The sequence below is a fragment of the Heterodontus francisci genome, chromosome 45 (assembly GCF_036365525.1).
Source record: "Heterodontus francisci isolate sHetFra1 chromosome 45, sHetFra1.hap1, whole genome shotgun sequence".
In the NCBI taxonomy this organism is placed as follows: domain Eukaryota; kingdom Metazoa; phylum Chordata; class Chondrichthyes; order Heterodontiformes; family Heterodontidae; genus Heterodontus; species Heterodontus francisci.
Genome location: NC_090415.1, coordinates 13,324,380 through 13,352,335, shown reverse-complemented (window position 1 = coordinate 13,352,335; position 27,956 = coordinate 13,324,380). Strand labels below are relative to the sequence as shown.

General features: G+C 44.3%; 4 protein-coding genes across 4 annotated transcripts; 2 read left to right on the top strand and 2 right to left on the bottom strand.

Annotated features, from left to right (window-relative positions):
• The first annotated feature begins 12,398 nt into the window (after positions 1-12,398).
• LOC137356325 (histone H2B 5-like) lies at positions 12,399-12,803 on the top strand. Its single transcript, XM_068022205.1, has one exon. The coding sequence runs from the start codon at positions 12,402-12,404 to the stop codon at positions 12,780-12,782; it is 381 nt and encodes a 126-aa protein (XP_067878306.1). The 5' UTR covers positions 12,399-12,401; the 3' UTR covers positions 12,783-12,803.
• Positions 12,804-13,779: 976 nt separating this feature from the next.
• On the top strand, positions 13,780-16,760 carry LOC137356414 (late histone H2A.L3-like). Its single transcript, XM_068022304.1, has 3 exons — positions 13,780-14,161; positions 15,102-15,280; positions 16,710-16,760. The coding sequence occupies exons 1-3, from the start codon at positions 13,780-13,782 to the stop codon at positions 16,758-16,760; spliced, it is 612 nt and encodes a 203-aa protein (XP_067878405.1).
• Positions 16,761-22,093: 5,333 nt separating this feature from the next.
• On the bottom strand, positions 22,094-22,608 carry LOC137356212 (histone H4). Its single transcript, XM_068022064.1, has one exon. The coding sequence runs from the start codon at positions 22,606-22,608 to the stop codon at positions 22,297-22,299; it is 312 nt and encodes a 103-aa protein (XP_067878165.1). The 3' UTR covers positions 22,094-22,296.
• Positions 22,609-23,373: 765 nt separating this feature from the next.
• Positions 23,374-24,057, bottom strand: LOC137356413 (histone H1-like). The gene has a single exon (XM_068022303.1). The coding sequence runs from the start codon at positions 24,055-24,057 to the stop codon at positions 23,374-23,376; it is 684 nt and encodes a 227-aa protein (XP_067878404.1).
• Positions 24,058-27,956: the final 3,899 nt, after the last annotated feature.

Below are 27,956 nucleotides of genomic sequence, written 5' to 3'. Positions count from 1 at the left end.
GAATGAATGTGATGATTCCCAGGAACAAGGGAAAGTGCAGTCGGCTCCTTCCATCACTGACAAGGTACAGTATCACTCCCATAGGCCTTCAGTTCATGGCATTGTCACAAGAAGCAGATGTAGTCAAACTCTCACTGATCCTAAGTTTAGAGACACATTTCCAATTCAGCAATCAAACAAAGCAGAAGAGACAGACATTGTATCCAATCCATTCCAAATCAATACTGCTGAAAGTTAGGTAAAGTTCAAAAGCAGAACCCACTATCAGATTAAAAGGCACTCTGTCAATTTCACAAGAGGGTGCATCCTGGAGACAGTGAATCTCACCCTCACATGCCTGAAACTGATGATTACAAAATGAAAATAAACTCATTCATATAATGTACACAGACAGACACAGAGTGAAATTCACATTTACAAATTATTAAAGAGTTTAAGTGAAGATTAAAACCTCCAGCCACTGAAGGGAAACTGACAGTTACAGAGAAGAAAATAAAACCACTCACAGGCAAGAGACTGTCAGATAGAGAATCACACCAGAGTCACTTAACAGAGACAGTTACCATGTAAAATCCATGGACACATTGCAGAGACTGAGAAGTTCAAAGGAAAAGCAATTCTTCAATGACAGAAATTGAAAGATAAGAATAACACACATAGACATTGTAGTAGACGTTGATAGCTGCAGAAGAAAAGAAAATGTGCTCACACACCTATCAGGAACTGTATGTTGCAGATTAAAACTTACAGTTACAGAGCTGAAATCGACAGATTCAGAGAAAGGCCCCATGTCACACACTAGAGTTTGAAAGATACAGAATAACCCACACTATATTACCTTAACTTTACGGGTCCAGCTTAAAACCGATACACACATACCAGAAGACAACTGGTGCAAAGTAAAACTCACTCAAGTAATAGAAACTGACAGATACAGATCAAAAACCACAATCATATCCCAGAAAATAACAGGTACAGAATAAAACAACAGTCACATATCAGAATCTGGCAGATAGAGAAATAAAACCACCTTCATTTTTCATAAACTGACAGGTACAGACTGAAAACTACATTCATTTACTATCAATGCGCAGGTACAGATTTAATCCCTCATTCACTTAACAGAAACAAACAGGTATAGGGTAAAGCACAGACTCAAATTCCAAAGATTGAAAGATCCAGAATGAACCCACATTAACATACCAGCAACTGACAGAGAAAGATTAAAACCTTCTCTTAATTCAGACAGTAACAGGTACTGAATAAATGCCACCCTCACATATGAGAAACTGGCAGAAATTGATTTTAGCCCAGACTCTCATAGGAGAAACCAACAGGTACACATTAATATCTACATCCACACATCAGAAATGAGGAGATACAGTATAAATGCCGTACTTAACTACCAGAGACTGACAAACACAGAGTGAAATCAATAATGAATTGCAAGAAGTTAACAGTTAGAGAGTGAAAGCCTCTCATCCACAACAGACACTGACAGGTACAAAGTAAACCTGACAATTGCACTTCAGACACTGACAGATACAGAGCAACACAAACATAATTAAGAAGATTCAGATATCAGATACTGACAGATACAGGTTAAAACTCACACAGATAGAATATAAACTGACAAGTTCAGAATAAAATTGTCAGTCACATATCAGAGAATGACAATGTACAAAGTAAATCTCACAGCCAAATGTCAGAAACTGGCATGTACAGATTAAAATTCACATTCACATCCGAGAGAATGTAGAGATGTGGTGGAAAATCCACACTCAAAAACCAGACTGAAACCCTTACTCTTATATCAGACAGTGACAGAGACAGGTTAAAAACCACAGCTACACATGAGACATTTAAGGGCGCAGGTTAAACCTTAAATTGGCTACTAGACAATCAAAGATAAAGTTTGAACTCCCACTCATATACACAAGAATGTAATATTAACTGTCAAATCCACACTCACATACAATATACTGAGGGGGACAAATTACAAGCCAGAACACACACACAACTGAAGCTGAAAGGTACTGAATAAGGCGTTTCTCACACAAAACAAACTGACAGGTACAGATAAAGCCACACTCAAAATCCGAAAATAACAGAGGTAAATTGTAGACTAGGGATTGAGAGATTAACAGTGAAATTTACACCTGCCAAGACTGGTGTGGGAGAAGTCAGGTTCAGTTTGTGGGGCACTGGCACCAGTACTAGGGAAAGTGGAGGCTGTACCATTCGGACAGTCTATACCTGAGCCAAGCTGGGACCAGTGTTCGAGCAAACCGTATAACTAGGGATGTAGAGAGGTACTTGATCTAAACAAAGGGGGAGGGGAACAAGCTTTAGCAGATGTAACAAACCAAGGGATAAAGTCAAGGCAGGAAAACAGAATAGAAACCGGGGAAATGAAAGCCAGAGAATGGCAGGAAGGGACACAGAGGAAAAAAAAACTAAGAGCAGACCAACAGTCAACACTAGATGTTACAAGGATAACAAAAAGATAAAACTAAAGGCTCTGTATGTGAATGCACGGAGCATTCATAACAAAGTAAAGAAACTGATAGCACATGTTGAAGTAAATAAATATGATCTAATAGCCATTATGGAGACATGGCTGCAGGATGACAAGGATTGTGTCCTCAATATTGAGGGATGTGTAACATTCAAGAAGAATAGGAAGCTAGGTAAAGTTGGAGGGGTGGCACTGTTAATCAAGGATGGCATTAGTGCAATAGTTAGACATGTCCTTGGGTCAGGAGATCAGTATGTAGAATTGGTTTGGCTGGAGATGAGGAACAGTCAGGGAAAAAAGGCACTAGTGGGAGTAGTCTACAGGCCCGCAGACAGTAATCACAATGTAGGATGAAGTCTACAAGAATAACTAATGGGTGCTTGTGATAAAGGGATGGAAATAATCATGGGTGATTTTAATCTTCATAAAAACTGGAAAAAATCAGATTGGTAATAGAAGCCTGTATGAGGAGTTCATAGAATGCTTTCGAAATAGTTTCTTTGAGCAGCATCTTCTAGAACCATCCAGCGAGCAGGTTATATTAGACTTGGTATTGTGTAATTTGACAGGATTAATTAATGACCTCAGAGTATCTGCACCTCTTGGTAGCAATGATCACAATATGATTGAGCTTTGCATCCAGTTTGAAAATGAGAGGAGTGGATCTAAGACTAGTATTTTAAACTTAAATAAGGACAGCTATGTGGGCATGAAAGTTGAGCTAGCTGAAGTGAACTGGGTTACATCAGACTGGAAAGTAGAAAATATAATCCCTCTATTCGAGAAGGTGTGGAAGCAGAGACAGGGTAACTACAGTAATATAAAAGCAAAATACTGCAGATGCTGGAAATTTGAAACAAAACAAAAAGTGCTGGAAATACTCAGGTCTGGCAGCATCTGTGGAGAGAGATGCAAAGTTAACATTAACTATAGGCCAGTTAGCTTGACCCCTGTCATGAGGAAGGTGGTAGAATTGATCGATGAGGAGGCTATAGCTGGGCATTTTGAGAAACATAAGGTCATCAGGAATAGTCAACATGGTTTTGTGAAGGGGAAATCATGTTTAACCTATTTATTGAAGTTCCTTGAAGGACTAACATGCACTGTGGATAAAGGGGAACCTGTTTGACATACAGTACTTGGTTTTCCAGAAGGCATTTGACAAGTTGCCACATAAAAGGTTATTGTGCAAAGTAGGAGCTCATGGGTAACATATTGGCATGGATAGAAGATTGACTGGCTGGCAGAACACAGAGAATGAAGAAATGGGCCCTTTTCGAATTGGCAGGATGTGACGAGTGCTGGGCCCTCAACCTTTTACAATTTATATCAATGACGTAGATGAGGGGAGCGATGACATGGCAGCTAAATTTGCAGATGAAACAAAGATAGGTAGGAATGTATGTTGTGAAGAGGACATAAGGAAGTTGAAGACTGATATATGTAGGTTGAGTGAGTGGGCAGGAATCTGGCAGATGATGTACAATGTGAGAAAATGGGAAGTTGTTCACTTTGTCAGGAAGATTTAAAAATATTTCAGTGCTGAGCAACTGCAGAATTCTGGAGAGGGATCTAGGTGTTCTAGTGCATGAGTCAAAAAAGTTAGGGTGCAGTTACAGCAAGACAGAAGGAAGGCAAATGGAATGTTATCCAGTATTACGAGAGGAATTGAAAATGAAAATAATCACGTTATACTTCAGTTATACAGGGCATTGGTGAGACCACATCTAGAATACTGTGTGCAGTTTTGGACTCCTTATTTAATGAAGGAAGTAAATGTGTTGGAGACGGTTCATGAGATGTTTACTTCAGAGAAGTGAGTGTGACAGCTAAGCAGAATAAAAAGACACAAACTCAAATACCAGAGAATGGGGGTTACCGAGTAAAACCCACATTTACTTATCGGTAATTGCCATTTTCAGAATTAAAAACCTTTCCCATCTTCCCATTGCAGCAACTGACATGCACAGAGTAAAAACAAACAGTTATTTAGCAGAAATTAACAAGCGCACTTGCAAATGTACACTCACAGAATAGAAACTGTCAGTTCAAGGTAGAAGCAGATTCACACAGATCAAATTGAATGTTACAATGTGAACTTCATATTTAAATACCAGAAGCTGATGGGCACACAGTGAATCTTACAATAGCATACCAGACGCAGACAGACAGAGAAACAACATTATCACAGAGTGGAATCTTCCAAGTACAGAGGAAAATTTACAGTAGCATATCAGGGAATGAGAGGGAAAGAGTAATTCAAGCACTACCATAAACCAACAAGTGCAGAATAATGGCCATACAAAGAAGTGTGATGCTGATAGGTACAGGGAAAATGTGAAGCTCACCACAGATGGACAGAAACAGAATGAAGCACATACACATAAAGTAACTGAGGTACATAGCAAAATCCACATTTACATGTCAGAAACAGACACAGAGAGCAAAACACACACTCACAAATTGTACACCGATAAATACAGAGTAATAGCCACATTCACATTACAGAGACTGGTAGATGTAGGGTCAAACCCACAATCAATTACCACAATCATAAAGTTACAGAATAAATCAGATAATTGCACTGCAGGAACTGACAACATGCTGGGTAAAATCCTCATTTGCGTATCAGAACTGAAAGGTTAAATATTGATCCCACATTCACTTGCCAGAAAATGTACATGTCCATGTACAGTGTAAATGAAAATGGAAAATTCTGGAAATACTCAGCAAGTCTGGCAGCACCTGTGGAGAGAGAAATTCAGTTCACATTTCAGGTCAATGACCTTTGATCAGGACAGACCTTTCTGATGAAAGGTCATTGACCTGAAAGGCTAACTCTGTTTGTGTCTCCACAGATGCTGGCAGTCCTGCTGTGTATTTACAGAATTTTCTGCTTTTATTTCCAATTTCCAGCATTAACAGTATTTTGCTTTGTATTAGGTGCAGTTTAAAGATCTTACTTCAATACCAGTAATTGACAAGTACGAAGGAATACTCATATTCACGTAACAGAAAGTGAGCGATTCAAACCAAAACCACCGTTCAATTCATCAGTAAATGACAGGTACATAAAAAAATCCACTCACATCAGAAGCTGGCAGGTAGAGTGAAAAGTGCACATGCACATATCAGTAAGTGACAGAGATAAATATAGTCACATTCCACATTCTGAGATAAAGAATGAATCCCTCACACACATACCATACAAAGAGGGACAGATATTTGGACAGATCTAGGTGTGAAAGAGTTCCTGCATTGTTCCTTACAAATAAACAAACAGATCCTGTCCATCAGAGTGGCAGATGCAGAATACGTTCTGCACTCAGACTGTACCATTGATGAACAGCTACAGAATGAATGTCATTCATAAAAGTGGTGATTGGCAGGGAGTTCCAGAATTTGGGCTGAGTGATGATGAAGGAATGGTGTTATATTTTGAAGTCAGGATGTTGTGCAAACTAGAGATGAAATTGCAGGTGGTAATGTTCTCATAAGCTTCCTGCCCATGTTCCAGTCAGTAGCAGATGTCATGGGTTTGGAAGGTGTTGTTGTACGGTACTTCCTCAGGTTGATGCAGTACATCTTTTAGATGGGACACAGTGTGCACTGGTGGGTGGAGGGAGTAAATGCATAACCTGGTGAATGGTATGATAATCAAGCCTGCTGATTTGTCCTGGATGGTATCAAGCTTCTTCAGTGTTTTTAGAGCTACACTCAACCAAGCAAGTGGAGAGTAATCCATCAGAATTCTGACTTGTGGCTTGTAGGTGGTGGAAAGACTTTGGGAAGTTCTCCCTGTGTCTGCGTGGGTTTTCTCCGGGTGCTCCGGTTTCCTCCCACATGCCAATGACTTGCAGGTTGATAGGTAAATTGGCCATTATAAATTGCCCCTAGCATAGGTAGGTGGTAGGGAAATATAGGGACAGGTGGGGATGTGGTAGGAACATGGAATTAGTGTAGGATTAGTACAAATGGGTGGTTGATGTTCGGCACAGACTCGGTGGGCCGAAGGGCCTGTTTCAGTGCTGTATCTCTAAACTAAACTAAGTTAGGACATGAGTTGCTCATCATAGAATTCCCAGTCTCTGACCAGCCCTTGAAGCCATAGAAGTAATATGGCAGAAAAAAGAGTAAATCCTTTAGTCATTTCCCATAAAGCAACATGCACATAAGAATGGGCATGTGCAAACAAGATACTGACATGCCTTGGACACAAGCTGCAATCATTAATCATAGGCTCATGGAGACAGAATAAAACCACAATCACATACCAGTAACTGAGAGGTACATAGTAAAATTCACATTCACATATCAGGAACAGAAAGGAAAGAAAAACACTTGCTGGCAAATCCAATACAGACAGACACAGAGTAAGAGCCACATTCACATTCCAGAGACTGACAGATCAAGAGTAAACACTCCAATTAATTACAAGTAACAAAGAAGAACAGAATAGAATACATACTTGCATTTTAGTATCTGACAGGTACCCAGAATAAAATACACATTCACGTATCAGAAACTGACAAGTGAAGAGTAAAAGTCACAGTAATATGTCACAAACTGACAGATACAGGGTGATCTCACATTCACTTGCCAGATTATAAAAGGTAATGAAAAAAATCTTTCTTCCAGACCTGAAACTGACAGGCACAGAATAAAGGAGTGACTTACATTGCAGTAAGTGACCAGAATGAGGAAAATCCATATTCACATGTCAGAAACTGACAGCTGAAGAGTAAAATCTGAAGTAACATCACACTCTGACAGATATGGATTGATGCCACAATTACTTGCCAGCAACTAGCAGGTACAGAGTAAAGATCTTTATTCCATACCAGAAACTGACAGGTACAAAGAGGGATGAGGTCATGCAACATGAACTTCGGAAGGTCGGTAGCAGATTAAAGAAAAGGGGTCCGCAAAGGTTGTAATCGCTGGATGACCCCCGCTGCCACGTGCAGGTGAGTATAGGAATAGGAGGATAGAGCAGATGAATGTGTGGCTGAAGAGATAGTGCAGGAGGGAGGGCTTTAATTTCCTGGATCACTGGGTCTGTTTCTGGCCAAGGTGGGAATTGTACAAGTTGGACAGATTGCACCTGAACTGGATCGGGACCAACAGCCTTGCTGGGAGGTTTGCACGTGCTTTTGGGGGAGGGGGGTGAGGGGTGGGTGGTGGTTGTAAACTAATTTGGCAAGGGGGTGGGATACAGAGGGGACGTGCAGTAAGGGTTGATGTACAGTCAAATATAGAAGAGAAACTGAGTCAGTCTGCAAGGCAGAGAAAAGGCAGACATGTTAAGACACAAGCTAACAATGCAAGGCTGGATTGCATCTATTTTAACACAAGGAATCTTACTAGTAAGGCAGATGAATTGAGGCCATTTATTAACACATGGAAATATGATATTATTGTTTTCACGGAGACATGGTTGAAGGAAGGGCAGGACTGGCAGCTCAATATTCCATGGTCCAGAAACTTCAGGCATGACAGGGGAGGGTATAACATAGGAGGTGGCAGTGCACTGTTGATCAAGGAGTCAATTACTGTATAAGGAGGGATGATATCTTCACACATTCCTCAAATGATCCATATGGGTAGAACATAAATACAAAAAGGGGGGTAATCACCTGGCTGGGAGTGATCGACAGGCCTCCAAACAGTCAGGGAGAGATAGAAGAGCAGATATGTAGGCAAATCTCAGAGAGGTGTAAAAATAATAGGGTAATAATTGTAGGGGATTTCAACTTACCCAATATCAACTGGGATCGTCTTAGTGCAAATGGCTTAAAGGAGGCAGAATTCTTAAGGTGCATACAGGAGATCTTTTTGAGCCAGCAGGTAGAAAGTCCTACAAAAGAAGGAGCCGTGCTCGACCTAATCCTAGGGAGTGAAGCCGGACAAGTGGTAGGAGTGTCAGTGGGGGAGCATTTCGGGGATAGTGGCCATAACTCTGTAATATTTAAGGTAGTTATGGAAAAGGACAAAGAGGTACCTGAAATAAATGTACTCAATTTGGGGAAGACCGATTTCAATATGATAAAACAGGATCTGGCCAAAGTGGACTGCGAGAAGCTACTTATAGGAAAGTCTACATCAGACTAGTGGGAGTCATTCAAAAAGGAAATAATGAGAGTTCAGGGCCAACATGTTCCCATAAAGGTGAAGTGTAGGACCAACAAATCCAGGGAACCCTGGATGTCAAGGGATATAGAGGATTGGAGAAGTAAAAAAAGAGGCTTAGGACAGAAAACAGCGGAGGCCCGAGAGGAGTACAGAAAATGTAAGGGGGGTGGGGGGGGGGGGGGGGGGGGGGGGTTCGGTGTGGCACTTGGAAAAAAAATAAGAATAATTAGCAGAGAGAGGAGGTGACTTGAAAAAATATAGTGTCTAACTAAGTTGATTGAATTTTTTGAGGAGGTGACTCGATGTGTAGATGAGGGTAAGGCAGTTGATGTTGTCTACATGGACTTCAGTAAGGCTTCAGATAAGGTCCCACATGGGAGATTGGTTAAGAAGGTAAGAGCCCATGGGATCCAGGGCAATTTGGTAAATTGGATTCAGAATTGGCTTAGTGGCAGGAGGCAGAGGGTGATGGTCGAGCGTTGTTTTTGTGAGTTGAAGTTTGTGACCAGTGGTGTACCACAGCGATCGGTGCTGGGACCATTGCTGTTTGTAGTGTACATGAATGATTTAGACGTGAATGTAGTAGATATGATCAGTAAGTTCACAGATGACACGAAAATTGGTGTCATAAATAGTGAGGAGGAAAGCCTTAGATTACAGGATGATATAGATGGGCTGGTAAGATGGGTGGGGCAGTGGCAAATGGAATTTAATCCAGAGAAGTGCGAAAATGTGAGGTGATGCATTTTGGGAGGCCTAACAAGGCAAGAGAATATAGAATGAATGGTCAGATCCTAAGATGTACAGAGGGTCTGAGGGACATTGGTGTACTTGTCCATCTATCACTGAAGGCAGCAGCACGGGTAGATAAGGTGGTTAGGAAGGCATATGGGATACTTGTCTTTATTAGCCGAGGCATAGAATATAAGAGCAGGGAGGTTATGAGGGAGCTGAATGAAATGCTAGTTAGGCCACAGCTGGAGTACTGTGTACAGTTCTGGTCAACTCACCAAAGGAAGGACGGGATTGCAATGGAGAGCGTGCAGAGGAGATTTACCAGGATGTTTCCTGGGCTGTGGCATTTCAGTTATGAAGAGAGACTGGAGAGGCTAGGGTTGTTTTCCTTGGAGCAGAGAAGGCTGAGGGGGGAACTGATTGAGGTATACAAAATTGCACGGGACATTGATAGTACAGATAGGAAGAAAACGTTCCCTCAGTGGAGGGATCAACAACCAGGGGAGATAGATTTAAGTAGTGGGCAGCAGGTTTAGAGGGGACTTGAGGAGAAAATATTTCACGCTGAGTGTGGTTGGAATCTGGAACACACTACCTGAAGGGCTGGTAGAGGCAGGACCCCTCATAGCATTTGAGAAGGATTTCGATGAACACGTGAAACGTCATAGCATACAAGACTATGGGTCAAGTGCTGGAAAATGTGATTCGAATAGATTCATGCTTGATGGGAGGCAAAGACACAGTGGGCCAAAGGGCCTGTTTCTGTGCTGTATAACTCTATGACAAATGTAAAGGAAAGCCAACATTCACATAGCAGAAATTCACAGATCCAAAGCAAATCCACCATACAGTTCAGCAGAAAGTGACAGGACAGAAAAAACACACACTCACATACCAGAAATTGGCATACAGAATAAAATTCACAAGCCACGGGTAAATATCACATACTGATGGGCACAGAATGAATCCCACACTCACATGTCCTGCAGGGAAGGACAAACATTTCACGACCCAGAATGTCCATGCACTTCCTCCTGCCATATTCCGCATCTATGACCAAATCGATTCTTTTGTTAACAACTCAAAACGTCATCCCTGCCAGTGTTATCATATTATATTTGATCAATTCTTTCCGTTCCACAATCCTCCATATGTTTTCAGACCTATCTTTCCTGAATGGTTGTAGCCAGTAATAGTAAGTTCCCTTGCCTCGCCTAGTTTCAGCCAGAATTATGTAATTGCCACTATATAAATCTTTCATAATAAAAACAAGAAATTCTGGATATACTGAGCTGGTTTGGCAGCATCTGTGGAGACAGAAGCAGAGTTAACGTTTCAGGTCAGTGACCCTTCTTCAGAACTGGTAAATATTAGAAATGTGAAAGGTTTTAAGCAAGTAAACCGGCGCTGGGGCAAGAGATAACAAAGGAGAAGGTGTAGAAAGGACAACGTCACAGAATAGCTGACCAGAAGGTCATGGAGCAAAGGCAAACATTATGTTAATGGCGTGTTGAAAGACAAAGCATTCATACAGATAGGGTGTTAATGGATGAAAATTGAATAGCCACAAGTACCAACATGGAAAAAAAGGTGGGTCAGCAAACTGTACCAACTAATATGATATAAAATAAACAGAAAAATAAATATAAATAAGAATGAATAACTAAAAATAAAAGTAAAATGGGGGCCCCGTCATGCTCTGAAATTATTGAACTCAATGCTCAGTCTGGCAGTCTGTATTGTGCCTAATCAGTAAATGAGATGCTGTTCCTCGAGCTTGCATTGATGTTTCCTGGAACACTGCAGCAATCCCAGGACAGAGATATGAGCATGAGAGCAGGGGGGAGTGTTGAAATGACAAGCAACCAGAAGCTTGGGGTCATGCTTTCAGACTGAGCGGAGGTGTTACGCAAAGCGGTCACCCAGTTTATGTTTGGTCTCCCCAATGTAGCGGAGACCACATTGTGAGCAGCGAATACAGTGTACTAAATTGAAAGAAGTACAAGTAAATCGCTGATTCACTTGAAAGGAGTGTTTGGGGCCTGGGATTGTGAGGAGAGAGGAGATAACTGGGTCGGTATTACATCTCGTGCGATTGCAGCGGAAGGTGCCGTGGGAAGGGGACAAGGTGGTGGAGGTAATGGAGGAGTGGACTATGGTGTCGCGGAGGGAACAATCCCTTTGGAATGATGACCGGGGAAGGGAGGGGAAGATGCATTTGGTTGTGGCATCAAGCTTGAGGTGGCAGAAATAGCGGAGGATGATCCTTTGGATGTGGAGGCTGATGGGGTGGAAAGTGAGGACGAGGGGAACCCTGGCGTTGTTCTGGGAGAGAGGGGAAGGGGTGAAGGTAGAGGTGTGGGAAATGGGCTGGACCCGTTTGAGGGCACTGCCAACAACAGGAGCGGGGTGCGGGGAGGCGGGATCCTCGGTTGAGGAAAAAGGAAGACATATCAGTTGCGCTGTCATTTAAATCTTTCATGAGGTTACTTGTGACTGCAGCTGACCAACCTTATTTGGCACGCGACATGGATTTAAGGACTTGCACTTCAATGCTCACATTTGCCCCACTCTGACCCCCAATATACTGGACGGTTTCGTCCTGGTGATGGACGGAAGTGCAGAGGGGCGCTACATCCTGATAAGGAAGGGAACGATAGAGAAATTATACGTAGAGTTAAAAAAGAGACGAGTTCGTACTAGCAAAATAGAAATGGTTGATGAGGAAGAGGGACTCAGAAAGTCACTGATGCAGATGGATAAGGGCGGGCAAAGGGGTTTGGATGATCTGACTGCTGCGACAGTTTGTGGCTGTGAGAAGCACAAAATGTGATTGGTTACTTTAGATACCCAATCAGATAGATACAGAACATCAGGCAGTGACATCATTGTAAACCAGCCAATCATGAACATGGCCTTCTCCCATCCTTCATTAGCATTGGGTTCTGGGGATGTCTATAAAATGCGAGCTTGGAGCGAAATTTCGGTTATTCTGTGTCTGAAGTTGATCGTGATCATGGTTGACGAGAAGAAAACTACAGCACCTTCCAAGAAGGGCGCCAAGAAAGTTCTGAAGAAGGCGCCAGCAAAGGGCAGCAAGAAACGGAGAAAATCCAGGAAAGAAAGTTACTCCATCTACGTGTACAAAGTGATGAAGCAGGTTCACCCTGACACCGGCATCTCCTCCAAGGCCATGAGCATCATGAATTCGTTTGTGAATGATATTTTCGAGCGAATCGCGGGTGAGGCTTCCCGCCTGGCCCATTACAACAAACGCAGCACCATCAGCTCCCGGGAGATCCAGACCGCCGTGCGCCTGCTGCTGCCCGGGGAGCTGGCCAAACACGCCGTGTCGGAAGGTACAAAGGCGGTCACCAAGTACACCAGCTCCAAGTAAATATCCGCAATGTACTGAAACACACCCAAAACACAAAAAGGCTCTTTTAAGAGCCACCCACAACTTCTCTGAAAAAGCTACAACATTGTCTGTATAATATCGACTTATATTGATTTATATATCAAGTGTCCTTGCCTTTGTGATCTCTGTTTTACTCCCATAGATTCTGGTTAATGCAGTTTCACTGCCCGTGCGATCTTTCTGTCTCTAACTAATAATGTCCCGGACATAAGTTACTGGCCACTGACCATTTGTGAGGTATGTTCTCGGACGTGTTCATATTCGGCCCCTTTTCTGTATTTCGACAATAAAAGCTGATTTAACGCACATACATCAGTTCGCAGTCACTTATTTCCCTAGTTCAAGTTTGACCTCAGAAATTAATAAGTACATTATCTAGAACCCCGGGTGGTGTCGGAACCCTCCGTCTCACACGCTGACACCTGACACTGAAAATCTACACTCCGCTGTTGTCTCCCACGAATAACAAACAATCGTTCATCAGTGATGCGGTATTATTATGAAAATTGACATGAAATGTGCCCGGTTGGAGAATGTTGTGAAAGAGACTTTCTGCTCGCTGGTTTCAAAAAGGACAGAGAGTAAACCCGAATAGATGTCAGAATGTAAAAGCCAATCTGGAACTTGTTACCAAATGTAGAATAACACAATATGAAAAAGGTTTTATTTATTTCACCGTAAAAAAAGAACTATAAATTTGATATTCTATATTGAAGTCGCCCCAATATATTGGCGGGCTTTTCAAATTTGAAAAATCGGTTGCAGTCTGACAATTTGGCGCCGTTATTTTCCGCCCACATCTCCTTGGCGTCTCCTGATTGGTGAATTCAGCAGCTCTCCGATTGGTTACATGAAGAGCACAGAGCAGAGTGACCAATCAGCAGTGCCCACCACTCCATTCCTCCAGAAGGTACAAGGAGGAGGAATGTGGGCGGATCTCAACATTCTTCGTGAAAGTGCTTGTGAGATTGTGGAAATGTCTGGAAGAGGGAAGACCAGTGGGAAAGCTCGGTCCAAGGCCAAGTCCCGCTCCTCCCGAGCTGGACTGCAGTTCCCGGTGGGACGTGTTCACAGGTTCCTTAAAAAGGGCAACTATGCTGAGCGGGTGGGTGCCGGAGCCCCGGTCTATCTGGCTGCTGTGCTCGAGTATCTGACAGCTGAAATCCTCGAGCTGGCCGGCAACGCGGCCCGGGACAACAAGAAGACCCGTATCATCCCCAGACACCTGCAGCTGGCCGTCCGCAACGACGAGGAGCTCAACAGGCTGCTGGGAGGGGTGACCATCGCACAAGGCGGTGTGCTGCCCAATATCCAGGCCGTGCTGCTGCCCAAGAAAACCAGCGCTCCGAGCACGAAGGGCAAGTGAAGCTGCCAGACCTGAATTTGACAACCCAAAGGCTCTTTTCAGAGCCACCCACTTCATCTGTGAAAGGGCTGGTTACTGTCTGAGAGACGGTAATGTTATACTGTTCGCGTTATTTTGTGTTGCTATGAATTGTACTGGAGTCAAGCATTTATCTGCTCATCAGATGGAATGCATTTTAATTTTCTCTTGCCATATTTGTAAGGCTTTTTTACAATTCTACCGTTTATATACCACTAAGGCGTGTCTTGAGTTCTGAAATGAGCTGCTCTGAAAAAATGACTTGTATACAATGGTGTCACTGCTCTCACACTGAGAACTGCAAGGTCCTGAAATTCCCAGCTGCAATATGGAGACAAAGGAATCTGGGTCACTCTGCTTCGAGAGTTATCAGTGGACAGTAAAGAGGGTGGTCAAATCCTTCTGAGACGTTTATGTGCTGGAATCAACAAGAGATAACAGCTCTATCTTTTGCCAATTTGATGTCTCTGAAGAGCCGTTGTGTTATCTGATGCCAAACTCAGTTCCGGGCAGGGTCAGTTTATTTTTTCAGGGCAGTTGTTTCAAAGAAGCTGAAGGCGGATTTTAAAAGAGATGTTGCGTTTCGTGTTTTATTTCTGTACATTGTGGAGATTTACAAGGAACTGGGATAATTCGTCAGTGTTTTTGTCCCTGCCAAGGCGGCGTGCTTGGAGAACTCCCCGGGCAGCAGCAGACCCATTGCGGTCGATATGTGTGTACACAAATCACAAGATCCAAATGATTGTAGACTGATGCCATCTACTGGCTAAAAGTGAGTCATGCAAGAATATTCCCATTCCTTCAGAAATATCTGAAATTGGAGAGGAATAACATCGAGTGTGTTGGGGGCAGATTCAATCGAGACCCTGAAAACAGAATTAGATAATTATATCAAGAATAAAACAAAACTGCAGAGCAATGGAGAAAAGGCGGGTCGGTGGGACGAGGTGAGCTGGTCTTGCAGAGAGCCGGCCACGACACGACGGGCCGAATGACCAACTTAATAGAAATATCGAAAGATAGGAACAGGAGCATTCGGCGCTTCGACCCTGCACCGCCAGTCAATACGATCGTGGCTGATCATCCAAACTCAGTACCCTGTTAGCGCTTTGTCCGCGTCTTCCTTGATCCCTTTTGAAATAAGCGGCGATCATTTTAGAACTAAAGACACGCTTTAGTAGTACATAGAGTCAGAGAGAGATACAGCACTGAAACAGGCCCTTCGGCCCACCGAGTGTGTGCCGATCATCAACCACCCATTCATACTATTCCTATATTATTCCCATATTCCCTGCCAAATTCCTATCTTCCCTCAATTCTCTCACCTGCACTAGGAGCAATTTACAATGGCCAATTTACCTATCAACCTGCAAGTGTTTGGCTGTGGGAGCAAACCGGAGCACCTGGCGGAAACCCACGTCACAGGGAGAACTTGCAAACTCCGCACAGGCAGTACCCAGAACTGAACCCGGGTCGAAGGAGCTGTGAGGTTGTGTTAATCACTGTGTTAGGCCTTTTTGTTTACAATTCTACCCTAACAAATATGACAAGAGTAAATTAAAATGCATTTCATCTGATGAGCATCTAAATGCCCGAATCCAGTGCAACAAACTCTCATGAAATTATTTAAAAATTTGGCCTCAACTCTTTTCAGTGTTAGAGAATTCCACAGGTTCACCACTCCCTGGGTGAAGAAATCCCTCCTCATCTCAGTGCTCAATGACTTCCCCCTTATCTTTAGACTGTCACCCCTGGTCCTGGACTCCCCCGCCATCAGGAACATCCTTCCTACATCTAGTCTGTCCAGTCCTGTTAGAATTTTGTCGGTTTCTCGGAGATGATGTAACCATTCCATGTTTCTATCCTCCAATGGGAACATGAACATGGTGTTAAGGTGCAGATTGAAATGGTTGAAATGACATTTCAGTTCCAATGAGCTCTGGTGTGTATACTGTATAAATGACGAGCTACATGTATGCCAGTGATGCTGGTATAGTGGTGAGTATATCGGCCTTCCAAACAATTGACCCAGATTAGATTCCCGGTCACCGCAATGCCCACTCGCGGTCAAATATATTTCTGCAAACTTGCCATAGAATGTAACAAATGAAAATTTGGTGGCACAGTGGTTAGCACCGCAGCCTCACAGCTCCAGCGACCTGGGTTCAATTCTGGGTATTGCCTGTGTGGAGTTTGCAAGTTCTCCCTGTGTCTGCGTGGGTTTCCTCCGGGTGCTCCGGTTTCCTCCCACAGCCAAAAGACTTGCAGGTTGATAGGTAAATTGGCCATTATAAATTGACCCGAGTATAGGTAGGAGGTAGGGAAATATAGGGACAGGTGGGGATGTGGTAGGAATATGGAATTTAGTGTAGGATTAGCATAAATGGGTGGTTGATGGTCGGCACAGACTCGGGCCGAAGGGCCTGTTTCAGTGCTGTATCTCTAAACTAAACTAAAACTAAAAGCCATGACTAAATTGAAGTCGACAAATATTCTCAACATTATGTTCTTCTCCCTTAAAGTTGATGGTCAAGTGTGCAGTGGAATTTTGCAGCTTAAAAATGTCAATGTAAATTCAGAAAGAAAGCTTACAAAATATTCTCAACATCCATTCAGACTCACTTCCTTGCTTGATCAGCATCGCCCTGCAGCAAGTTTGTTTCCTTCAAGTGCTTATCCAGTTTCTTATTGAAATCATTGATTCTCTCTCCTTCCACCACACTTGTGGACAGCGAGGTCCAGCAGGTAAAACAGAAAAAGTTCTTCCTCACATTCCCTTCCATCTCTTGCCATAAACCATCAGTCTGTGTCTCCTAGTCCTTGTACCATCAGCTAATGGGAACAGGTTATCCTTGTCTAACTTATATACACCTCTATCAAACCTCCTCTTAAGCTCCATTGCTCTAAGGAGCACAACCCCTTACTTACAGAACACAATCCAGAGACATCTATCCAAGCTTTCCAGGTGCAAAAGAATAGTTGTGTATTAAGTAGTATAGATAGGAGCATAAAACTATGAGACTTTGATAGATCAACTGATTGTCTCTGCCCAATTCACTGGATTTTCTTTATCACCTGAACACTGCCATACTCTGTGTAAAGGTTAGAGCATTTCCAGGGCTTACATTTATGCAGCAACTGCTATGTCAAGGCTGGATGGCAAAGCATGACGGTCATCATCACAGGAATATGTCAAAATGCCATGTTGAGAGATGTGTCTGTGTGGATGATGCACTTAGTCACGACAAAAAGGAAAAGTCATGCAGCAGGAGGGGTCCACAATGTGGGGGTGATGGATCATGACATATTTTACCTTTGTGAATAATAAGGACAGCTGCAATAATAGGACTAATTGTATGCTATGTACATCAATATATTACAGTCTGTTTGAGCTAATGCTTGCTTCATTATGAAATGACATTACAAGGCTATAGTCCGTTAAAACCACTATGTAAGAACAATGGGAGAGATAGGTTGAAGACCACAGCATCCTTACAGGGGGTGAGATGAGATAAATAGGACACTGTAGAATTGCAAAATCAAAATGGCTTCCATCAGCAAGAATGTGACCTTTAGTATCCTTGTTAAAATAGAAAGGAACAGGAAGTATCTGTAATGTGTGTCGATTGAACCATTAACTAACTAGGGTCAAACAATGATGTCAACTTGGTCCAATTAGGATACTTCGAACAGTTCAAAGCTAATATGGTGACATCCTTGCACCCAAAGAAGGGTAAAAAGAAAGGGTGTTACAGTACATTGTCGGCACTTACAGAGGGGTCCACGGAACATCATTATCGCACTTAGAAGGAGAAGATAGAGTACGGTCAAGAAAACAGCAAGGGAAGAAGAAAGAGAGAAGTCCACGCCCCAGCAAGCACAGAAGCAAGAACCGGTGCTGAGTGATGCTGCAAACCTATTGCTGTTGTTAAACATTCACTTTATCTATCTTAGTTAAGCCTAATGAACTTTCTGGCTTGATCACAGAACTTGAGTTTGTACTTTCTAGGTCTATCTTGGCCAATAATCACAGGACAGTTTTTTCATCAGTATTTACAGTAGAGAAAGAAAATGTTGTCGAGGAGAATACTGAGATTCAGACAACTAGGCTAGATGGGATTGAGGTTCACAAGGAGGAGGTGTTAGCAATTTTGGAAAGTGTGAAAATAGATAAGTCCCCTGGGCCAGATGGGATTTATCCTAGGATTCTCTGGGAAGCCAGGGAGGAGATTGCAGAGCCTTTCTCCTTGATCTTTATGTCGTCATTGTCGACAGGAATAGTGTCGGAAGACTGGAGGATAGGAAATGTTGTCCCCTTGTTCAAGAAGGGGAGTAGAGACAGCCCTGGTAATTATAGACCTGTGAGCCTTACTTCGGTTGTGGGTAAAATGTTGGAAAAGGTTATAAGAGATAGGATTTATAATCATCTTGAAAAGAGTAAGTTCATTAGCGATAGTCAGCACGGTTTTGTGAAGGGTAGGTCGTGCCTCACAAACCTTATTGAGTTTTTTGAGAAGGTGATCAACAGGTGGATGAGGGTAAAGCAGTGGATGTGGTGTATATGGATTTCAGTAAGGCATTTGATAAGGTTCCCCACGGTAGGCTATTGCAGAAAATACAGAAGTATGGGGTTGAAGGTGATTTAGAGCTTTGGATCAGAAATTGGCTAGCTGAAAGAAGACAGAGGGTGATTGTTGATGGCAAATGTTCATCCTGGAGTTTAGTTACTAGTGGTGTACCGCAAGGATCTGTTTTGGGGCCACTGCTGTTTGTCATTTTTATAAATGACCTGGATGAGGGTGTAGAAGGGTGGGTTAGTAAATTTGTGGATGACACGAAGGTCGGTGGAGTTGTGGATAGTGCCGAAGGATGTTGTAGGGTACAGAGCGACATAGATAGGCTGCAGAGCTGGGCTGAGAGATGGCAAATGGAGTTTAATGCGGAAAAGTGTGAGGTGATTCACTTTGGAAGGAGTAACAGGAATACAGAGTATTGGGCTAATGGGAAGATTCTTGGTAGTGTAGATGAGCAGAGAGATCTTGGTGTCCAGGTACATAAATCCTTGAAAGTTGCTACCCAGGTTAATAGGGCTGTTAAGAAGGCATATGGTGTGTTGGCTTTTATTAGTAGGGGGATCGAGTTTCGGAGCCACGAGGTCATGCTGCAACTGTACAAAACTCGGGTGTGGCCGCACCTGGAGTATTGCGTGCAGTTCTGGTCACCGCATTATAGGAAGGATGTGGAAGCTTTGGAAAGGGTGCAGAGGAGATTTACTAGGATGTTGCCTGGTATGCAGGGAAGTTATTACGAGGAAAGGCTGAGGGACTTGAGGTTGTTTTCGTTTGAGAGAAGGAGGAGGAGAGGTGACTTAATAGAGACATATAAGATAATCAGAGGGTTACATAGGGTGGATAGTGAGAGTCTTTTTCCTCGGATGGTGATGGCAAACACGAGGGGACATAGCTTTAAGTTGAGGGGTGATAGAGTATTTGTGTTTCCCGGCTTTGAGTAAATAAGTGGTCAAAACCATCTGAGACGTTTATGTGCTGGAATGAACAAGAGATCACAACTCTTTCTTTTGTCGATTTGGTGGCTCTTAAAAGAGCCGTTGTGGTATTTGATGCCGAACTCAGTTCAGGGCAGGGTCAGTTTAGGCTCGCTCCCCGCGGATGCGGCGTGCCAGCTGGATGTCTTTGGGCATGATGGTGACTCGCTTGGCGTGGATGGCGCACAGGTTGGTGTCCTCAAAGAGCCCCACCAGGTAAGCCTCGCTGGCCTCCTGCAGGGCCATGACGGCAGAGCTCTGGAAGCGCAGGTCTGTCTTGAAGTCCTGTGCGATCTCCCGCACCAGGCGCTGGAAGGGCAGTTTGCGGATGAGCAGCTCGGTGGATTTCTGGTAGCGGCGGATCTCCCTCAGAGCCACAGTGCCGGGTCTGTAACGGTGAGGCTTCTTCACTCCGCCCGTGGCTGGAGCGCTCTTGCGGGCCGCTTTGGTGGCCAGCTGCTTGCGGGGAGCTTTCCCTCCGGTCGATTTGCGCGCTGTCTGCTTGGTTCTGGCCATTATCTACGGAGACCTTACACAATGTCACGTTTAATGCGGAGACTGCTCAGGGACTGCCTATTTAAGACAGTCGAACGACCGCCCTAATGCTGTGATTGGATGAAGCCCCGTCCATCATCCAATTTGAAACGATGGAAAAGGGCGGAGGGAATTGCTGCTCCCTGATTGGTTGAACGGCAACTGAAATTTCATCAATTTCAAAAAGCCCGCCAATTTCAAATTAGCAAACTACTCAAAGATTAAATAAAACCGAATTCGGCGGGAACAATTATAAAATCTCACTGCTTGGAGCTTCATCTTTCGGCCCTCGATTCCACCTCCGTTTCTTCCAACACGGTTTGAATTGGGGTTCATTCCTTGTTGGGTCTCAGGCGGGAATAAAGCTCCGGTCATTGCTTACTCTAACGGGAATAAATCCTGCATCATCACCAGGAGTTCAGGTCGTCAATGGACATTGTCAAATGCAACCGTTTAATTCATGACGCGATAACTAAACATAGAGTCATGGAGTTACACAGCACAGAAACAGGCCCTTCGGCCCACCGAGTCTGTGCCGTCCAACAACCACCCATTGAGACCAATCCTCCATTAATCCCATATTCCCTACGGCATCCCCACCATTCTCCTACCATCTACCTACACTGGGGGCAATTTACCTATAAACCTGCAAGTATTTCTTCAAGCATCTAACTATTCTAATCCCATTTTCCAGCACTTGGCCCGTATTCTTGTATGCTATGGCGTTTCAAGTGCTCATCAAAATACCTCTTAAATGTTGTGAGGGTTCCTGCCTCTACCACCTATTCAGTCAGTGTGTTCCAGATTCCAACCACATGATGAATGTTTTTTTCTCCCTCAGATCTCCATTAAACCTCCTGCCCCTTACCTTACATCTATTCCCCCTACTTATTGATCCCTCCGCTAAGGGAAAACAAAAAGTTTCCTCCTGTCTAACCTATCAATGACCTTCATAATTTTGGATACCTCAATCATGTCCCCCCTCAGCCTTCTCTTTTCTGAAAATCATTGAAAGTTTACGGCACAGAAAGAAGCCACTTGGACCATCGTGTCTGTGCCAGCCGGAAAGCTCTCCACCCATTCTAATCCCACCTGCCAGCATTTGATCTGTAATCCTGTAGAATATGCACTTGAGGTGCATATCCAGACCTCTTTTGAATGATTTGAAGATTTCTGCCTCAACTACCCTTTCAGGCATTGAGTTCCAGACCCCCACCATCCTCTAGATGAGAGGGAAAAAAACCTTGTCCTCATCTTCCCTCTAATCATTCTACCAAACGCTTTAAGTCTTTGACCCCTAGTCAGTGACCTCTGTATTAAGGTAAATTGGCCCTTCACCTACACTCTATCCAGGCCTCTCAAAATGTTATCCAATTCAATCAGATCTCTCCTCAGCATTCTCTGTGCCACAGAGAACAACCACGGACCATTCAATCTTTCCTCAGAGCTGCATTTTTTCCAGTCCCGGCAACATCCGGTTGAACTGCAACTGAAATTGAATCAATTTCAAAAAGCCCGCCATTTTCAAATTAGTAAACGACGCAAAGATGAAAGAAAACCTAATTTGGCGGGAACGATTATAAAATCTCATTGCTTTTAGCGTCATTTTTTTCCGCCCTAGATCCCCCTCTGTGTCTTCCAACACGGTTTGAATAGGGATTCATTGCCTGTTCGGTCTCTGGCGGGAATAAAGATCCGGCCATTTCTTACTCTAACGGGAGTAAATCCTTTTCGACATCTTTACCGGCAGTTCAGGTCGGCAATGGACATTATCAAATGCAATCTTTTTAATTCATGACGCGGTTATTAAACATGGAACAGAAGAAGACAGTGAAAAAATGTGCGAGACGTAAAGTGACTATAAGAGAATGCAAAACTGATCTGATAAAGTCCACATAACATTGGATGAGCGACAACAATTTCACATCCCAAGACATCCCCGCTGCAATTTCAAGGTCACTTATCTCTATATGAGGTTGTGGGTGGCTCTTAAAAGAGCCTTTTGTTTTTGGTGGACAAGGTCGATTTGTTTAGCCGCCGAATCCATAGAGAGTGCGGCCCTGGCGTTTCAGAGCGTACACCACATCCATGGCGGTGACCGTCTTGCGCTTGGCGTGCTCAGTGTAGGTGACCGCATCTCTGATCACATTCTCCAGGAAAACCTTCAGCACCCCGCGGGTCTCCTCATAGATCAAACCCGAGATGCGCTTCACTCCGCCACGGCGAGCCAGGCGGCGAATTGCTGGCTTGGTGATGCCCTGGATGTTATCACGAAGCACTTTGCGGTGACGCTTTGCTCCGCCTTTGCCCAGTCCTTTGCCTCCTTTACCTCTTCCTGTCATGACGCTTCTTCAGACAAACCGATTCTGAATGAGAAACGAGCAGCTTCTGCTGCCTTTTTATGCAGCCTGCTCCGACCTGACTGAGAAAGAGTCAGAGAGCCAGAGGCGGGTCTGGAGGAAACTGAGTGACAGACAGAGCAGAGAAATGTCTTTGATCCTCTCGCTCCGCCTCCCACTTGCTCGAACCGCCAATTCAAAAAAAAACAGTTCTCGACATTGGAGCTCAGCATAAAACATGGAGATTCGGCATTGATAGTCACAGATAACAGAAATTAGCGCTTTAAATAAGGATCTGTTACAATTAAAAGTTCGTAATACACCCGCCTAAGTGCAGTGCTTCCGATCACAAGTCAACCTGTTTCGGCACACCTCTCCTCCCAGACGGATTGAGCAGTTTACTGAAACCGAACCCCAGCTGAATTATAGAAAATCACGTATTGGAGTTTGAGATGTGACGCGGGGTATCTCGCCCGTGTTACTGTGTTTCAGGCTGTCGCCCTGAAACGAGCATGAACTGAGACTTCACCGAACATATACCCGGGTACAGTGAGGCCCGGACATCCCTGATTTGTTGCAGAGAGTGAGGAATGGCTGGGTTGAGAGTCACCAGGGAACTTGGATTTAATTCAAATCATTTCTAGGTGAAATGTACGCACGACTGCGGGACAGGGATCATTTGATCGGGGATCAGCTCTTTCCTGAGAGACGTGGGTGGCTCTGAAAAGAGCCTTTGGGTTCAGATGTCTACAAGTTTCCCGTGCTGTTTCACTTCTTTCCAGGGGCTGCTTTCTGAGCCTTTACTGCTTTCGGCTTCTTCCCGCCCCTTGATGATTGGACTTTCTTGGGCGGCTTTCCGCCCGTGGCCCTCTTGGCTTTATTAGCATTCTTCGCTGGAGATTTTTTTGGAAGCGTTGCTTTTTTTACCGCCTTCTTTGGCGTTGCCGTCTTCTTGGTGCTCACTTTCTTGGCTGCCGTCTTCTTGCTGCTCACTTTCTTGGTGACTATTTTCTTCCCTGGGGATTTCTTGGCTGTTTTCTTTGTGATCTGTTTCTTGGCAGCTGTTTTCTTCACTAAAGATCTCTTGGCTGCTCCTGTCTGAATCTTCTTCACCACATTTCCCTTCTTTTCCTGTTTCGCGATTTTGAAGCTGCCGGAGGCCCCCGTGCCCTTCGTCTGCACCAGGAAGCCGTTCGACACAAGCCGCTTGATATTTTGCTTGATTTGGAACTTGCCCTTCTCCACATCGACACCTTTAACAAGCAGAGCCTTCTTTATTGCCTGCAGTGACATCCCACTGCGGACACTGCATTCCGCCACAGTCTTGAGGATCAGCTCGCCCAACTTGGGACCGCCTGACCCCTTCCGGGGAGCCGCCTTCTTCTTCTTCGGAGTCTTGACTGTAGCGGCGGCGGCTGCAGGAGCCGTTTCGGCGGCTGCAGTATCGGTCATGTCCAGGACTCTGCACAAAGTCTCTCTGTCAGTCAGAACTGGGTCAGAAATGAAGCTGGTGGTGGCGGCACTGAGCAATTTAAAGGCAGCGAGCGGACGGGGCGGAGACAACCTGCTGTCAGCTCCCGGCTCCTGCTGCCTCTCTGTGTTTCTCTCTGGTCCTAAACTCTCCAATTCCACTGAAATTCGGGTATTCCAGAGTCCCAGGCGAGATCCTTCCTGTCTCTGACATCAGAATGTTTGCTGTCACAAAGGTTTCACTTGAAGTAAAGACTCCATTTTCGACTGAAACCCGTTTCATTGCTGCACTGATGACTCTCTCAGCCGATCGCTGACATGTTCCATACTTTTCGATTAAAATCTTGAAATCGACAAACAAACAGGGCAGGGACAGGTATATACCGCAGGGCAAGAATTATAGCTGGGGGAAAGGAAATTATGACGCGATTAGGCAAGATTTAGGATGTGTAGGATGGGGAAGGAAACTGCAGGGGATGGGCACAAACGAAATGTGGAGCTTATTCAAGGAGCAGCTAATGCGTGTCCTTGATAAGTATGTACCTGTCAGGCAGGGAGGAAGTTGTCGAGCAAGGGAGCCGTGGTTTACTCAAGAAGTTGAAGCGCTTGTCAAGAGGAAGAGGGCGGCTTATGTTAGGATGAGACGTGAAGGCTCAGTTAGGGCGCTTGAGAGTTACAAGCTAGCCAGGAAGGATCTAAAGGGAGGGCTAAGAAGAGCAAGGAGAGGACACGAGAAGTCATTGGCGGATAGGATCAAAGAAAACCCTAAGGCTTTCTATAGGTATATCAGGAATAAACGAATGATAAGAGTTAGAACAGGGCCAATCAAGGATAGTAGTGGGAAGTTGTGTGCGGAATCAGAGGAGATAGGGGAAGCGTTAAATGAATATTTTTCGTCAGTATTTACAGTAGAGAAAGAAAATGTTGCCGAGGAGATTACTGAGATACAGCCTACTAGGCTAGATGGGATTGAGATTCACAAGGAGGAGGTGTTAGCAATTTTGGAAAGAGTGAAAATAGATAAGTCCCCTGGGCCAGATGGGATTTATCCTAGGATTCTCTGGGAAGCCAGGGAGGAGATTGCGGAGCCGTTGTTGTTGATCTTTAAGTCGTCATTGTCGACAGGAGTAGTGCCGGAGGACTGGAGGATAGCAAATGTTGTCCCCTTGTTCAAGAAGGGGAGTAGAGACAGCCCTGGTAATTATAGACCTGTGAGCCTTACTTCGGTTGTGGGTAAAATGTTGGAAAAGGTTATAAGAGACAGGATTTATAATCATCTTGAAAAGAATAAGTTCATTTGCGATAGTCAGCACGGTTTTGTGAAAGGTAGGTCGTGCCTCACAAACCTTATTGAGTTTTTCGAGAAGGTGACCAAACAGGTGGATGAGGGTAAAGCCGTGGATGTGGTGTATATGGATTTCAGTAAGGCATTTGATAAGGTTCCCCACGGTAGGCTATTGCAGAAAATACGCAAGTATGGGGTTGAAGGTGATTTAGAGCTTTGGATCAGAAATTGGCTAGCTGAAAGAAGACAGAGGGTGGTGGTTGATGGCAAATGTTCATCCTGGAGTTTAGTTACTAGTGGTGTACCGCAAGGTTCTGTTTTGGGGCCACTGCTGTTTGTCATTTTTATAAACGACCTGGATGAGGGTGTAGAAGGGTGGGTTAGTAAATTTGCGGATGACACGAAGGTCGGTGGAGTTGTGGATAGTGTCGAAGGGTGTTGTAGGGTACAGAGGGACATAGATAGGCTGCAGAGCTGGGCTGAGAGATGGCAAATGGAGTTTAATGCGGAGAAGTGTGAGGTGATTCACTTTGGAAGGAGTAACAGCAATGCAGAGTACTGGGCTAATGGGAAGATTCTTGGTAGTGTAGATGAGCAGAGAGATCTTGGTATCCAGGTACATAAATCCCTGAAAGTTGCTACCCAGGTTAATAGGGCTGTTAAGAAGGCATATGGTGTGTTAGCCTTTATTAGTAGGGGGATCGAGTTTCAGAGCCACGGGGTCATGATGCAGCTGTACAAAACTCTGGTGAGGCCGCACCTGGAGTATTGCGTGCAGTTCTGGTCACCGCATTATAGGAAGGATGTCGAAGCTTTGGAAAGGGTGCAGAGGAGATTTACTAGGATGTTGCCTGGTATGGAAGGAAGGTCTTACGAGGAAAGGCTGAGGGACTTGGGGTTGTTTTCGTTAGAGAGAAGGAGGAGGAGAGGTGACTTAATAGAGACATACAAGATAATCAGAGGGTTAGATAGGGTGGATAGTGAGAGTCTTTTTCCTCGGATGAGGATGGCAAACACGAGGGGACATAGCTTTAAGTTGAGGGGTGAAAGATATAGGACAGATGTCAGAGGTAGTTTCTTTACGCAGAGAGTAGTAGGGGCGTGGAACGCCCTGCCTGCAACAGTAGTAGACTCGCCAACTTTAAGGGCATTTAAGTGGTCATTGGATAGACATATGGATGTAAATGGAATAGTGTAGGTCAGATGATCGGCGCAACATCGAGGGCCGAAGGGCCTGTACTGCGCTGTAATATTCTAATTCTAAAAAAAAAACAACACTGAATTCCCACTTTGAGGATTAGAAGGGGAGCAAAGTGCTTCTTTGACTGGAAAATCTTGTTATTTTACACAAAAGGGACTCGGAAATCCGACGATGAGACCAGACCCACAAACACAGTGGCATTAGACTAACGCGCCCGTCCCTTTAATACACTCTCTTCCACAATATTCACATCCACACAATCTCAGGCCGAACTGTTCGCTCAATTTAGCGTTCCCAGGACAGGATTTCCCCTCCGCTCGGCCTGTGCTGCGGATTCACGGTGGGTATTTGTATTTTCTAGACTCAGTAAGTGTTAAACACTCTGAGACTGGCGCTGCGAATGTTGTCTGTTTATTAGGTTCGACGGCAAGAGCAAATCACAGCTTTGAATGTGTTCAAACTACTGTCCGGTTTGATGTTATTGATCGCACACAGAAACATGTTTCCTGACTGTGAAAATACAAATTATCGACTGTCTCTTCCTATAGTCTATCCATATTTTTCCAGGTGTCCCAGACATCCCATTGTCAACAAGGAGAGATGTCCAGTTACAGAATAATCCCACATTCAGACGCTGTGTTTTTCTTTTTGTTCCAGGCAGTGACAGGCTGGTTCTCTCCGTCCTTCGATGCAGGACTGAAGACAGATAAATGCCCCGTCAGATTAGAACGTACCGAGCGGAGAAGTGACCGTCTCACCCGCGGCACCGGAGGAGAGTTCACTGTTGCAGTGCTGCACGTCTGTTCAGCGTGTCCATAACACACTCAATAACACCATTACCCTTTAGTATACAGCAACAGAGGGACAGAGAGAGGGAGAGTGAAAGAGAGAGAGGGGTGAGAGAGGGAGAGAGAGAGTGTATCAGTCTTACATTTCCAAAAGGTCTGGCAGCATCTGTGGAGAGAGAAGCAGAGTTAACGTTTCGGGTCAGTGACTCTTTCTTCGGAATTGTGTCTCTCCCTCTGCCTTTGGTGCTGTATCTATGTTCGCGATACAGTTAGTGAGTGTTTTATGTATGCATTCTATTGTAGTACTGATAGTCTCTCACTCGCTCTATGTCTGTCTGTCTCTCTCTCTCTCTGATGATACAGGTGAAGGTGACATAGGGGTGAAGGGGTTCGAAGAAAGGTCACTGAAACGAAACGTTAACTCTGCTTCTCCCTCCACAGATGCTACCAGACAAGCTGAGTATTTTCAGCATTTCTTGTTTTTATTTCAGATTTCCAGCATCCGCAGTATTTTGCTTTTATTATTATAATTTCCAACTGTGTGTCCATATCACACTGAACAACAGTATTTCACCTTCACCTGTATCATCAGAGAGAGAGAGAGAGA

Excerpts from the sequence above, each read along its gene's own strand:
- LOC137356413 (XM_068022303.1), bottom strand. The coding sequence starts at position 24,057 with ATGACCGATACTGCAGCCGCCGAAACGGCTCCTGCAGCCGCCGCCGCT.
- LOC137356325 (XM_068022205.1), top strand. The coding sequence starts at position 12,402 with ATGGTTGACGAGAAGAAAACTACAGCACCTTCCAAGAAGGGCGCCAAG.
- LOC137356414 (XM_068022304.1), top strand. The coding sequence starts at position 13,780 with ATGTCTGGAAGAGGGAAGACCAGTGGGAAAGCTCGGTCCAAGGCCAAG. Across the intron at positions 14,162-15,101 it reads CAGCGCTCCGAGCACGAAGG|AGCAATGGAGAAAAGGCGGG; the intron begins GCAAGTGAAGCT and ends ACAAAACTGCAG. Across the intron at positions 15,281-16,709 it reads TGGCTGATCATCCAAACTCA|TTGATGGTCAAGTGTGCAGT; the intron begins GTACCCTGTTAG and ends TCTCCCTTAAAG.
- LOC137356212 (XM_068022064.1), bottom strand. The coding sequence starts at position 22,608 with ATGACAGGAAGAGGTAAAGGAGGCAAAGGACTGGGCAAAGGCGGAGCA.